Below are 15,885 nucleotides of genomic sequence, written 5' to 3'. Positions count from 1 at the left end.
TCTGTTATTTGGGTAACAGCAGAGAATGTTGGCGATACCTGTATTTTAGAAGTGGGAGGAAGATTTGAAACTAAATGGCAGAAAAAGCATGACCAGTAAAACAAGAATAATAGTATAAGGAGAACATTCTCCATAGGTAGGGATGTGGTCATCATATCTGCATTGAATGCTGCAGAAAGGTCAAAAATAAGGCCCGAGGAAAGGCCCTCGGGCTTGATTATGAAGACGGAGAAAGCAGTTTCAATTGAGTGATGGGTGGAAAGTTACACTAAAGGAGTTGCTCGCTAATGGATGATGGTATGACATGCATGCCAATATATAAGATTTGTGGTTAGGAGAAATGTAATTACTCAGTGGGTGATAGCAAGGTTAGGGTTATTAAAACAACGTTTTTTGATGGCAGGCACCTGTCAGGAGCATTGAGGATATAAGAAATGGAGAACCATTGATGGAGCAAAGTTGCAGAGAGGAGGTAGGGAGGCTGAACCAAAAGTATTGCTTTAGCTTTAGAAAGGAGGAAGGAAAGGGCACTTTGTCACTTGAGACTGAGGACAAGATAAAGGAGGATTTGCATGGGATATAGAGAGAGTTTTGAGAAGTTTAAAATGTTGAGGATGTAAGACATGTACCTTGCTTCCGGCGTCACTGAAATTATTTTATAAGATAATCTGAGAACGAACTATTCAAAGCATGAAAGGTGTCTTTAGGAATGTAGAAAATGTTTGGAAAAGTTACTACAGAAAGTTTGGGACGTTAATAAAGGAAAATAAGGATTCCTGTGCACCCATGAAGGCTCCACTAAAGAGAGGATGGTGGCTATTTGGTTTATCTGGGTATTAGGGAGTCAGAAGGTAACTTCTTTGGAATGGAAGATACGGAGTGCGTGGCATGTGTGTTACAACTAGAGGCAAGTGTGTGTGGATCCAGTGTATTTCTTTAGTAGATTAAAACAGTATTATAGATCAAATTATACCTTTCAGATATCCCATTTAATGTATTGCTGAATATACTGGTGACAATATTGTAGCAAGTATTCAGGTATCAGAAGGGTAGTCAGACAGGACGAACGCAGGGGTTTCCTTTCAATAATGTGTAGGTTTACGTACAGTCCTTTAAAAATCCTCAGTTATAACCAGTACAGCGAACTGAAAAGAAATGAACTTGTCCAAAACCTCTGCCCCCACTCATAACTCTTTCCCCCTTGTACTATGAAGGAGGCCTTAAGTGACCGGGAAGGTTCTTTGGATTTTGTAGACCAAATGTTCAGTAGAAATTTTACTGTTTGGCTTGAAAGTCATAAAAGACACGTAGCTGCCACCTAATGCCATATACGAGGTTGGTACATAGTTTTCTACGAATAGTGCCATAATGGTGCCCAGTAAATATTAGATTATTATTATTCTTGGGTTTAAAGTGTAAGGGTATTGGGGCTATTTCTTAGCCCTGTGCAGCACTTAGCATTCTACCCTTACCTGATAGGGAACTTCTTCCTGGCAGAGTATGAAGGGCTCAGTATAACATAATGCAGTGGACACGAATGGGGACTGATAAATCAGGGTGAGTGTGAAGGCCTGAAATGAGTTAAAAGGGAATCTGTGAGGGAATGCAGTAACTTGTCAATAGCAGCAGTAAGTATACAGAATGAGCAGAAAGCACTTTTAGTCGCTTTTTTAAAAGCTATCTGCTCATTTCTTTTTGACTAAGAAAGTTAGATTTAAGCTTAGTTAGAAAGGGAGTTCTTGTTTGTTGTACTTACAGATGAAAATAGTGGGCTTCATAACTCCATTTGGCCAGACATGGTCCATAAATTGGCTTAAACATCACTTTTTTGACACCCTTCATTTTTTTAAAATTAATTTCTTAAGAATGAGGGAGTGGTTACTTTTAAATGGTACTTGATCTTGGCTTTGGATGACACATCTGTAAACCTTTAGTAAGTTTGTGGGAAGATCATGTAGATTACTGCATCGTCACTCTGGTCTTTTTTTTGCTGCTTCATTTGTGTTCTTTACGTCAGCCTGTGCTATAGCACATGTCTGTTTAAATGTAAATCAGTTAGATTAAATAGAATTAGAAGTGTAATTTCTTAGTCACACTAGCCACGTTTTAAGTGCACCATAGCCACATGTGGCCAGTGGCTACTTTATTGCACAAGAGGAGAGAACATTTCTGTCATCACCAAAAGTTCTGTTGCTTAGCGGTGCTCTAGATCTTTAATTACTGTTGATACCAGGAAATTAAATGACTGAAACTTGGAACAGATAGTTTAAAAAAACCAAAATTGTAGAATTTATACTACTTCAGTCCTAATAACTTCAGCTTTCTCAGAGGCAAATATTCTTTAGTATAGGCTTTATATTTAGTTTTGGTATTAGGTCTTACAGGTCATTCTAATAATATAAAAGAGAACAAAATACTTGTGTTAAGAACTATCTCTGCCGGACTATTTAACAGTTTCGTTAAGGTATAATTGTTGTACAATAAATTGCACATATGTGAAGTATAAAATTTAGTTAAGTTTTGACATGTGTGTATCTCTGGAACCATCAGCATAGTCGATGTAATACAGCCATCACCCACAAAAGTTTACTCACGCCGCTTTATAATTCCTGTTTCCCGTTCTTTTTCACCCTCTCCTCAGTGGTACCTCCAGACAACCACTGATCTACTTTCTGTCACAATAGATTTCTAAAATTTTATATAAATGGAGTCATGCAATACTTTTTATGTCTGACACATTTCACTCTACATAATTATTTTGAGATTCATCCATATTACATGTACAAATAGTTCATTATTTTTTATTGTATGAATATATTGCAATTATTCATCCATTTTTTGATGACATTTAGGTTGATTCCTCTTTGGGTTATTACAAACAAGCTGCTATGAACATTAATTTATGTGTACCGCTCTTGGTACTGACATGCACTATATGGCTGGATCACATTGTAGGTTGTATGTTTAACCTTTTAAAAAACTGCCAAACTTTTCCAAAGTGTCTTCACCATTTTACATTTCCCCCACTAGAATATGAGCGTTGCACTGGCTCCATATCCTTGCCAATTCTAGGTATGGCCAAGCTTTTCAATTTTATCTGACAGGTTATTTTAACAAGAAAAGACTATCCTAGAATTAATTTCCTCCCTTGCAACTTTTTGCATATAAAATGCTGCAAAAATAGTATTTCATTTGTGAAAAGATTTTAAGAGAGTCTTCCATGGATTTATTTACCCTTTTTTTTTTAATAGTAATTGTTCACTAAAGCTGATTCGAAACTTACTTTATAAGAACCAGTACATTTCCTTCCATTTACTTACATATCTTTTTTTGTTCTAGCGGCCCCTTTGTTGCTTTATGCAAACAGACGGGACTTACGGTTGGTTGATGCTACAAACGGCAAAGAGAATGCTACGGTTGTAGTTGGAGGCTTGGAGGACGCAGCTGCGGTGGACTTCGTGTTTGGGCGCGGCTTGATATACTGGAGTGACGTCAGCGAAGAGGCCATTAAACGAACAGAGTTTAACAAAACTGAGAGTGTACAGAATGTTGTCGTTTCTGGATTATTGTCCCCTGATGGGCTGGCATGTGATTGGCTTGGAGAAAAATTATATTGGACAGATTCTGAAACTAATCGGATTGAAGTTTCTAATTTAGATGGATCTTTACGAAAAGTTTTATTTTGGCAAGAGTTGGATCAACCCAGAGCTATTGCCTTAGATCCTTCAAGCGGGTAAGTTTTGTATAATGTACAAAGGATGTTGCATCTCCTTCTCCTGCTTTCTTTCCACTAGCATAGACACCCCCCTCCCACCCCGAAAAGAAAAGAAAGATCAAAAACCAAATTTGAGATTGTTTGGGTTTCTTTGTCAAGTTGGCTTGAAAGTGGGAATATATGTTGTGTTGTTAAAGTAAGGTGTTTCTGTAAATAGTTTTGTGTTTCTAATATCACTTTTGGTATAGCCATATTTATAGTTCTTGGTTTTTCTTCTGCGTTTATTTTTCGTAATTATGAGAGGATTATTAGAAGACAGAAGAAGGAATGAAGACTTAACAAGAATAGCATTTGATAGCTGAAGACGATTAAAGAAATCTGCATCTTATAACGTTTTTAAAATACATGATCATTTTGTAATACTACTGTCTTATTAAGCTCTGAAGTATTAATGTCAGTGTTGAATGAAAAATAAAGTTGTTCAATAATCATTTCTAATTAGCTAAACATATATTTGCTATAAAAGTTTATTTTCATATGAGAAGGGAAACTTAAAGCTATGGGTAAATCTCATTAGAAAATGTGAACTGTGTCCTCATACTTTTCTGTTATTGTGCTTCAATCCTGCCATATACCATTCCTTGGTATTTCTCTATTGAATGCATTGTCATGCCAGAGTCTGTTATGGCTAGATACAGATAACTATCTAAACATGAACTTGAAATGAATTACTAATAATTGATTAAAATCTAAAAATAACCTATAAGTAAGTATTTTAATACTCTTTTCTTTGACTTTTAAGTCTGATGAAATGCTTTAAAATTCATTTATAAAAGGGAGTGGATTGGTATTATGTAGTGAAGTAAAAGTTGGGGACAGTGAAAGAAAGGTTGATATGTGCTCCTTTATCTTGATGTCAGGCCTTATTTGATGACAAAGGTCGAAGAAGATGCCATATTGTAGGAAAATGAAAAGATTTGTTTGCTTATAAAAGATAACATGGACAGTAGTATAGTGAAATTTTAGGATGAGAAAATCCAGAAAACACAAACGTATATACTTTATATAACATAAAAATTACATATTTTTTTAGAGGGGCATTAAGATACTGCTAAAGTCAGATGGTCTCTTAATAATGCATCAAAAAATATTGTAGTGGCTCTTGTGGTAGGAAAAAGGGTTGAGTGTCCCAAGGAGGAGGTCGCAGATGTCGGATGTGCAGTAAATTGTACTGATTGATGAATTTGGTTGTTGAGAAGTTGCAACATATTTTTGAGAAATGTAATCTGTTTTGCTAACAAAGTTTGTAAGTCTCAGGTAGTGTTGAAATGTTTCTGTTACTGCTTTGTAGAACACACAAGGTTTTGGGGAGTAATATTTTGGTGAAAAGATAGCTCTTTTTTCTTTTTGACAAATTCAATCTTATAACTGTAAGGATGATTATGGAAATTCACCCAAATATCTATTAAATGGTTAGTATGTTCAGAGCTCTGCTTTTTGTACTCTTTGTTGGGGGAGGAAGGGGAATATCTTTAACCATTTACTGTCTATTTAAGGACAGAAATCTTGGGAAGGAGAACTTCTCCTTTTTCAAAATATGTTTATTTGCATTATGTAGTATGTATGTGTAGAGGGGAAGAGTGGTAAAGGAATTAGAAGGGCCATAAGATCTCTTAAGGAAGTTACGTGGATAAAATAGCTCGATTGCCTCAGTTCTGGAGCAGTATTTGAGAATTTCTGGATGGGGTAATGATAATGTGATATTACATTTTCAAGGGAGCCAAATTTATAGGCAACTCTTGACTATTCAGGATCTAATAATTTAATGAGTCAATGAGTCGTTATCATTTTGTCTCCTAAAACTAATGAGCTTTACTTCTAGGTGGCAGTTCTGATAAGCGTCTTAGGAAGTAAGTTTATGATATGATTTAAAAGCACATTAGAGTTTCTGTGGCTGTAATTTATCCATGATACTTCCCAATGTTGGAGGCGAGAATTCATCAGAGACTTAGGTAATAAAGGATATTACTGTAAGAATCAATAATGTGCTTTGAAGGTAGAAAGTAGTGTTATTGAAGCTCTAAGGGATGTTCAGTGGAGAATAACTATGCTTTTCATGTCTGTGGTTAGTGTGTTGTGTGTGTGTGTGTGTGTGTGTGTGTGTAAATTCACATTCCCCCCAACAGTTCTTCTCTTAAAATTTCTTTTCTAATTTTTGGGAAGTTATTTTGTGTCTTAGGCTATTTTTTAAATTATGCAACTGGAAACAAACAATGCAGACAAATAGTATATATACATTTGGTAATTAGCATAATGGAGTGTATTTAAAATTATATTTTAAACTCGTGTTTAAAAATATATTCTATCAAATAGTCTTTCAGTGTTGATCTTAGATTTGTGTTAAGGATTGTTTGTGGTTTTGACGGAAAAGTAATATTAGATTGAGTATATCACGTAATCAAACAAAAGACATGATTTTCAGATTTATTTTTTGGGAAAAATGAAGTTTTCTTTTCAGAGAAAGTACATGAAAACAGTGCTGAGGAAAAATGTAGGCTTTATTAGAGTTCCAGGATCCTGGGTTATGAGGTTCAGAAGAGCTGACTGAGCTCTCACATCAGCTTATGTAAAAGGAAAGCTATTGAATGACTGGCATTGTTTGAGCCCTGGGAACTAGTGCAGACATCTGTGTGCTTTCAGATGTATGGAGTTCTTTGTGTAATCAGTCCATTTAGCCTAGACGGAGGGGATGATTTTTATTTCCCTCCCTGAATTTGTCCTCTATTAGTCTGAGATTTTTTTCTTTTGAGTGACTGGCAGTGTACAATTCAGAAGAAGGAAAGAACAGGAAAACATGTGTGTAGAAATCATTCCAGAAATGAACAACCATAGTTACAGAAAGTAGTATCCTTACTTTATTTCTGACTGTACGGCTGCTCCTGATGCTCGAGTTCCTTACTCTGTCCCACAGCAACTATACTAATCTCAGTGATGCTGTTTCAGGTAAAGCAGTCCGAAGGGTTTTTGTTTTTAAAGGATCTGTTCATATTTCAAATCATTTTGGATATTTTTTGAAAAGTTAAACTTTAGTGATTCAGTCTGAAGTGAATTCCTGCTGAGCAGCTTTGAATAATATACAGTTGACCCTTGAACAATGCAGGGGTTAGGGGCTAACCTCCCCCCCCATGAAGTCAGATATGCACGTGTAACTTTTGACTCCCTAAAAGCCTAACTACTAATGCCTACTGTTGATTGGAAGCCTTACTAATAACATAAACAATCAACATATATTCTGTGTTATATGTATTGTGTACGTACGGTATTTTTAAAGTAAATACAGAAAAGAAAATATTAAGAAAATAAGAGAGAAAATACATTTACAGTATTTTATTGAATAAAATCCATGTATAAGTGGACCTGCTCAGTTCACACCCATGTTGTTCAAGGATCAGCTGTATATTTTAAAACTACATTTTCATCATTGTTAAGAATAATACTAATAACAATAAAAGGTGTTTAAAAATCCTTGCAGACCTGACTCAATGGAAAAAGAATGGTTTATATATAATTTCCCTATCAATTATACTCAAGATACGACAAATACATATTATATATGTTTAAAAGTATACACTGGTATATCCCAGATGACTAAAATAGATCCTGCCACATAGTAGATGTTCAATAAATATTTTTTGAACAAGTGGACTTCATTTTGTCTTTTATCCTGTTGTTTTCCTAGTTAGGGGAGAAAGTGTTTTCGAAGCAAATGTAAATTTTAGCTTGGATGCTTGTGAATTCTAAATTTGTATGGCTTTGATTACAATCATTTGTTTAAAACAGAATTAAGGTTTTTAGTTTTTTCAACAGAAGTTATTAAGATCGTATTTTATAAAAGTATACTCACTGGAGCTTGTTTTATGTCACATCTATGTAGTTCTGTTTTGAAAGATGTCCTGGTAATTGGGGAACCCTGTTTTCTACCCATTAAATCCTAGAACTGGTTGGGAATGTTAAGGCTCTTCTCACTAAATGCCTTCACTTTTTGGCTGGAGAAACCAGGGCCTTTGGCCAAGATAAGATAAAGCCAGATCCTTAATTGAAATATTTCGGTTCCATGTGTGGTGCTTTGTTCTTCATGAAAAGTGTCTTGCTGAAGCCATCGTTTGTTTGCTTGTTCTTTTTTTTCAAATTGATTTATTTTAGAAGTGCAATATGGTAGCCTTATTTTATGTATTTATTTAATAATTCCGTGTTTTTAGATTTCTTCACTGTACAAATTTCTTATTTTATCATTGCTTTTTGCATTTGACTTACTCTATTTGGGTTCAGCTTCCTTCTGCTTTAGTATTTCTTTCAGCAAAAGTCTGGGTGGGATTACAAATTGGTGCAACCACTATGGAATATGGTTTGGAGGTTCTTTAAAAAATTAAAAAAGAACTACCTTATGACCCAGCAATTCCACTTCTGGGTATATATCCGAAGAAATCCAAAAACTAATTTGAATAGATACGCCCCTATGTTCATTGCAGTGCTGTTTACAATAGCCAAGATATGGGAGCAACCCAAGTGCATGTCCGTTGATGACAGGATAGAGAAGGGGCACATACTCGTATATACAATGGAATGTTGCTCGGCCGTGAAAAAGAATGAAATCTTACCATTTGTGACAACATGGATGGACCTAGAGAACATTATGCTAAGTGAAATAAGTCAGGCTGAGAAAGACAAATACCAGGTGATCTCACTTTTACGTGGAATCTAAAGAAAAAAATAAATGAACAGACAAAATAGAAACAGACTCATAGATAACGGAGAAGAAACTGATGGTTGCCAGAGGGCAGGGGAGTTGGGGAACTGGGTTAAAAAAGGTGACGCGATTAATGCAGATTGGTAGTTACAGAATATTCATGGGGTTGTAGTGTACAGCATAGAGAATATAGTTAACAATGATGCAACAGCTGTGTGTGGTGCCAGGTGAGTACCGTGTTTCCCCGGTCTTACACCGTATTTTCCTGAAAATAAGACCGGGTCTTACATTAATTCTTTGCTCCAAAAGACGCAGTAGGGAGTATTTTCAGGGGATGTCTTATTTTTACATGTGCAATAATCTACATTTATTCAAATACAGTCATGTCATCTTCTGGAACATCGTCATAACTTACTAAATGTGTCCGTCTGGCTGATGATCTTAACTTATTTTTGGGGTAGGTCTTATTTTCGGGGAAACATGGTACTAGACTAACCGAGGGGAATCACTGCATAAATTACATAAATGTTTTAAACACTATACTGTACACCTGAAATTAATATAAAATAATATTGAATGTCAACTGTAACTGAAAAAATATAAATAAATAGTTAAAAAGTTCTTCTTTCAGTAAAAGTCCGTTAATGGTAAACTCTTGGTCTTTGTCTGAAAATATATTTTGCCCTTTTTCTTGAAATAACTGATTCTAAGTGACAGTTATTTTTACTCAGTCCTTTCAGGGTATTATTAAATCTTGCTTTTATAAGTCTGCTATTTTCTAATTATTGTTGCTTTTTAAGGTTGTTTTGTTTCTTTTTTCTGGTTGCTTAAAAGCAGCCCTTAAGCATCCCTTAATGTTTGGTATTTTGCAGCTTTCCTGCCCTATGTCTTCATATCCGTGACCTTTTGAAAATTACTGGCCAGTCATTTTGTAGAGTGTCCCTCAATTTAGATTTGTCTGACGTTTTCTTGTGATTAGATTCAGGTTGTACATTTTTGGCTAGAAGACCACAGAAATTACGTTTTGCGCTTCAGGCCTCAGCAGGTACAAAGCGTAGATCCTGGCACTGTGGCGTTGGATCACTTGCTTATGGTGCTGTCTGCCAGTTGTTTTTTTTAACTGCATTTACTGTTTTTTTCTTTGTAATAAGTATTTGAAGCTATGCAATTATCCTGTTTCTCATCATGCTTTTATCCACTTATTTTAGCATTCTTTGATGGGTTTTGCCTGCAACAGTTGCTACTGTAGTGTTTGTCAAATAGTGATTTTTCTAGTTCCGCTGTACCTTTTACATGCATTATTGGTTAGAATTTTACTGTAAGGAAGAGCTGTCCTGTCTCTCCCACTTATTTATTCAATTATTTCTATTCGTATGGACTCATGGACATTTATTTTATTGTTATAATCCATTACTGTCATCATTTCTTGCTCATATCGTCCCATATTTGGCCATTGGGTGCTCCTTCAAATTTGTTTCTGTGTCCTTTAGACAGTCCCTCATCATTTTTTAAGCACTTTTTTTTTTTTTAACTGTCTGGCAGCACAAGATGTTCCAGACTTAATCTTGTCCTTTGCCTTATCCTTGGAATGCACCATTTGTTTAGGGGTTCTGTGTCCTTTTTATGGAAAATGGTATTTAGAAACTAAGATCTGGAAGCTAGGTGTGTTCATTGCTACTGGGTTTTCTTTGCTTTTAAGTCCTCTCGGGACAGTTAGAAAATACATATGCACATACCTAGTTATATGTGTTTCTGTATCTACATATTAAAAAAGAGTTCATGTTGATATCTCCAATTCCAGTCCACTACCACTAAATTACATTGTAGTATTCTCCCTTTTTCTTTTTTGTTACTCCTTTCTATGATAGTGAGAAACCTGGTTCTCATCCGCAGTATTTTTTTTATTTGCTCAATCCTTATGTACAAGGGTTTCAGAATTGCTAACCTATATTTTTGTGAGAAACAAATTTACTATTTAGAATTCAATATGATGAAAGTACTGCCATTAGAGTCAAAATCCCGTTTTCCAAATTAGGTAATTTCCTTCCCACTCATTGCAGTGCGGCTCTTCTTTTGTAATACATTTATTACTTATTGTAATCTTCTTTGAACACCATCCCCCTCGCTGTATTCTGGTTGATTTTAATTATAGATTTATTTTGGTGTTATGTGAAACAATTGCTATGTTTCACAGAGCTAGAAAAAACACAAAAAGTTATCCTTATAGTAGAGTTCTTCCTTTCCACCCCTTCTACCCGGGTCCCATTCCTTCTTTCTGTCCAGCCTGTTCCCACTTATCCTCCATAGATATTTTAATCTCATTAATTTTTGGTTTTAGTTTCTTGAATTCCTTTTGCACAAGTGAGCTGACACGTATATTTTCCTATATTCCTTTTCTTTCTCACATGAAAGGGTAACATAGTAAAGATGCTCTTTTGCACTTTAATTTTAATTAACAATACAACCTGAATATCAATCCATATAATTTCAGAGATCTTTCTCATTCTTTTTTTGTGGCTGCATAGTGTTCCATTGTGTGGGTGTACCATAGTGTTTTCAGTCACTCTCTCCATTTAGACATTTAGGCCCTTTCAGGAGCTGAGGTTTTTTAAAAGCAAGCCAACCACCTAGTGACATCTCGTTTGTGAATACTTCATTTTGCGTTTCTGAAACATGGACCTTTTCTTTCCCAGCCACAGAACCATTGTCTTCCACACACTCCAGAATGAATAATTCTTTAATAAACAATTACTCAGTCCATATTTCGATAGCTACAATAATCTCAGAAATGTCCTTTTATAGTTGGTGTGTTTGAATCGGGATCCAAAACAAGGTTTACAAGTTGCCTTTGGTGATGCCTCTTAAGTGTCTCTAGAACAGCCCATCCCCTTTCTCTCTCACCCTGTTGACTTATTGAAAAGATTCTATAGTTATCCTGTAGAATGTTCCAGATTTTGAATTTTCTAAGAGATTTTTGACTTATTTATATCCCTTTATGTTTCCTATAAAGTGAAATTTATAGAAGACGTAGTTATCCATAAATTCAGCATTTCGACATGAGTGCTTCGTAGGTAGTACTGAGTACTTGATAATCTTCACATCCAAAAGCACATAATGTCTTGTCTACTTGTAGTGATGCTAAGATTGTTCATTAGGTTCAGATGGTGAAAGTGAATATCTTTATTACAAAAATTGAGCTTTTCCTTTTATGTCCTTCAAGTAATTTGTTGGGTCATCCTTTTGTACTGTGGAAACATTTAGTTCCTCATCTGTTGATTGTTTTAGCATCCACTGAGGATCATTTCTTGTATTTCATTAAGGATGTCTGTTACTGGCTTATGATGCCTTGTCACATGTATTTTATTCCATCATTTATGTGTTTAATCATTTTAAATATTTACAATCTCCGTCAGGTTATTCAGTTGTCTGAAGTTCTTAGAAATCCACTTCTGTTCTTTGTTTTAGTTGCTGATTCTTGCTTAAGGTGAACTATTTATTTCCTTAGGTGTTTTCTAGTTTTGGATTGTGAGCTGATCTTCAGAGGGATTGTCTGTGAGAATCCTGAGTGGCTTTATGGAGGGCATATTCCTCTAGAGAAGTTTTGGTTTGCTTTTGCCATGCATGCTAGAAGTTGTCCAGGGACAACTTTATTTTTTATTTTTAAGTTGAAGTATAACTGGTATACAGTAAAATGTGCAGACCTTAAGTGTGCAGTTTTGACAAATGTGTACGCCTATGTTATCACCCTGTTCAAGCAGAGATCTTTTTTTATGTTTAATTTTTGGAGTTAGGTATTCCTATATATGTTGATAGAATAAATTCGAACTCTAAACCTATGTGAGGGCCGTCGCTTGGTTACAGAGTCTGTGTTAATTTTTCCCACCTGTTTAGTCTCGACCGAGACAGAAAAGCTACTTTGCTTCCCTCTGCGAGTGGCAGATTTTTCTACGTGTTCCCTGCAGGTCTGTGCTTTGTGTAGAATCTTAGTTAAAATACTGTGCTTCTCGTGTGTCTTCCTGCTTTGTCACTGAAACAGAAGTGCCTCCGTTTCTGAGATGAGAAAATCCTACAGGGTTGCTGTAGCATGTACTACTTTTTACTTCATTTTTGGCTCTCTAGAGAATTCCCCTAGTTTTATCATACCTTAACTCTACACTTAAAGGAGTGTTTATATATTTTTATTTTGTGTAAATGTATGTCTTAGTCCATTTGGGCTGCTATAACAAAATACCACAGCCTGAGTAGCTGATAGCAACAGAAGTGTGTTGCTCACAGTTCTGGAGGCTGGGAATCTAAGCTAAGGAGCCAGTGTAGTCCCCTCTGGTGAGGACCTCTTCTGGTTCCGAGCTGGCGCCTTCTTGTGTGTCCTCACCGGGTGGCAGAGCCTAGGGGTCTCTCTGGAGCCTCTTTTATAAGGAACTGACTCTGTTCCTGAGGACTCTGCTCCCCACTGAGCATCTCCCAAAGGCCCACATCCCAATACTGTCACCTTTGAGATTTAGGATTTCAACGTAGGAGTTTTGAGGAGACACATTTAGATCGTAGCAAGATATAAGTCAAGTCAAAAGACTAACCAGTGGTTCTAGGTGTTTTGTAAAAGGAGGATTTTCTGGTTATCTTGTTACCAAATTACCATAACTAGACTGTCTGACTTTCATGTTTTTACATAATATCTTTTCTTATTGGGGATATATATGCATGATAGTTGGGCATTATTCATACTTACTAATGTGTGTATTAGTGAATTGTTTAAATTATTGTTAGGATTATATAAATAACTTCAGGGGTCATGAGGGATATATCATCTGGTATAGATCTGGTTTTCTTAGTTTTTATGACTCAATTCTAAATATTGTCTTAATCAGCCGTCTTTGTATGTAATTACATCTTGTAAAGGGTGAAAATTTATCCCTTCAGTTTAGATTTATTGAAACTGAACATTTTTGAATTTTTTTGTTGTTGTTAGGGGAAATTGGATTCAGATTGAGTATATATATTAGATTATGGGCTTGTGAATATTTTGGAAAATTTACTATTTTATCCTTACCCAATTGTAGAAATTGCATGCTTTGGGTTGTAATAAATTTGCATAAAATGGCTGGTATCTAATCTGATTATCAGCTGAGATATATTTACTGTCATAAATAATTCTGACATCTTAAAAACTTAATGTTCTTTTTACTTACTTTATTTCCTAATTAAAATGAGGCCTGTCTTCTACTCTTCACTTCATTTAAAAAGTTATTTTCCAAAAAGCATTTCAAGTGGATATGAGGGCAGATACAGCAATAAAATTATATTTGTATAAAAACTAGTGAACAGCATATAACAACCTGGTAGTGGTTTACATGATTTTTGATGAATAGCAGATGTGCATACTATTGCAAAGTGGAGCTGTAACCACATGTATTTAATTTTTCAGTATCGAGTAAATATGTTTATCTTCTCTCAATTCAAAGTCAAAATAGAACCATTGAAACCAAAGTAAATTAGGGGCCAAATAGACTACATAATTGGAGAGTTAGTAATAACTATTTCTGAAGAGAGATTTCTCCTATGTGAATCTGTAGCCTGGCTTTTGAGAAGCCATGGGAGTTATCAAACACTTGCATTTAGTATCCTAAAGGATACTATAATTGGCTTTTAAATATGATGCCAATAATGCCAATAGAAAAACCTTTGCAGAACCTATTACACAGATATTGAATTTAGCAACGTTATTAAGTACTTTTAGGTAACCATAGGTTTCTAAGCTAGGTTAGCTGCCCAAACAAAAACAAAACAACTAAGCCAAATCAAATCTACTCCTTAATATATGTGCCCCTATTATTTTTAATTTTGGAAAGAGTCCAAAATAAAATGATGTAGTTAAGGAGTTTACCTCATAGTCTAATTTTTAGGTAGCTGGGTTAAGGGGGAGGTTTTTAAGCCTGTATCATTTTCATGATAGAAAATATGTATGTCATATCCTAGAAGACAATCTAGAGAATGCTTTCCCCCCACCTCAGGGATTTTTTTTTTTTCCTGCATCCTGAAGTTTCTATTCTGCTAGCACTCTTATGTTTTGTATTCTACTAGCTGATCTTTAAATAAAAAGTTGACACCTTTCTCTTATTGGCTGGTGCCCACATCCCCTCCAAAGATTAACTCTGTCTTAAAAGTAGCCTGTAAATATTGCTGCTTATTAAAGGTGACACCTTTATGTCATTCAAGCTTTTAGCAGGTGCCCTTTACCTTATTAACCTGATTACTTCGTATTCATTCTCTTATGCAGCTTAACAGTTACAGCCAGAATCTGTATATCTTGCATAGTTTAGTGCTGGCAATGACCTTCCCGTACCTCTTCAATGTCGTTGTAACTCGTAGTGATTTATTTGACATTCTTTGACCCCGTCATGCTTTCTGTTGGCAACTCTGCTCTAGCTGTGTAAAATTTCTGGAAATTTTGAAGTTACAGAATAATTTTGAAAAAGTACAAACGAAAAAATACCCTTAAAGGATCCAATAAAAAATTACGTATAATAGATTTGATGTGAAAAATTGGAAAGTTAAAAAAGTTTGCTTTTTTTAAGCTCTTTTGTAAACTTTACTTGCTGGGAATTTTTAAAGCTCTTTTGTAAATCTTACTTGGAATTTTTCTAGTTCACGTAATCTCTGTCTGAGACATAGAATGAACCTTTAATTTCTTTTGGTACCTAGAGTAGTAGAGTCTGTCCCACTTGTAGAGATTCTGTATATTTGTGCCATGTCTGGATGACACATATTTGAGGACAGAGCACTTATATTAAGTGCTTATACTAGTACTGCACTTATACTAAGGGGTATAAATTGGTATTCATATGACAATGTTAAAATATTGTAACTCAGCTTTGTCCCTTCACCTGGCCCAAATAAAGTCCTCAGATAATCATCACCCAAGATCTCCTTTGGATACAGAGGATACTTTGTCTGATTTCTGAGGACAAATTCCAGTGAATGTTTTCTTCCTCTCTCCAGGGTTTCTCTCCTCCCCTCATGTTGAATGATGAGTTTGGGTTTGCAAAACGGAATACCCAGTGAGATCAGCTGCCCTGGTTCTCCAACGTCACTTCCCTGTGCAGTCCTCTGCACAGGGGTCAGTCGTTTCCACTCCTTTTGGATCAGCTTCAGTGCTGTATCCCTTAGTGTCATGAATGCTTCTTTCCTGTCTCTCTAGGACCCGTTGCCATTTTTCTACGTTGCCCAGAGAAGGACAGAGTCTCAAAGCAGATTCTGAGCCTGAAGTGTAGGGGAAAATATATTGTGACAGCTGGGGAGAAGACCTCATTCTGCTGTCAGATTATTGTGTTGACTGGAGACACCCACTTGTGACATTTTAGGAATATCACTTATCTCTTTCAGGCCTTGTTTCTCATTACTTTCTCTGGATACATGATTTAGCTGC

General features: G+C 35.6%; 1 protein-coding gene across 1 annotated transcript in view; it reads left to right on the top strand.

Annotated features, from left to right (window-relative positions):
* Positions 1 to 15,885, top strand: part of LRP6 (LDL receptor related protein 6) — a 125,083-nt gene that overhangs the window by 14,315 nt on the left and 94,883 nt on the right. Inside the window, exon 2 of the mRNA XM_033116936.1 lies at positions 3,340 to 3,733. Within this exon, the coding sequence (XP_032972827.1) occupies positions 3,340 to 3,733 (394 nt within the window). The remainder of the gene's footprint in view (positions 1 to 3,339; positions 3,734 to 15,885) is intronic.

Source organism: Rhinolophus ferrumequinum, chromosome 10 (genome assembly GCF_004115265.2).
Source record: "Rhinolophus ferrumequinum isolate MPI-CBG mRhiFer1 chromosome 10, mRhiFer1_v1.p, whole genome shotgun sequence".
Lineage (NCBI taxonomy): Eukaryota > Metazoa > Chordata > Mammalia > Chiroptera > Rhinolophidae > Rhinolophus > Rhinolophus ferrumequinum.
The sequence above is the reverse complement of the archived record's forward strand: the minus strand, read 5'-3'. Positions and strand labels throughout refer to the sequence as shown.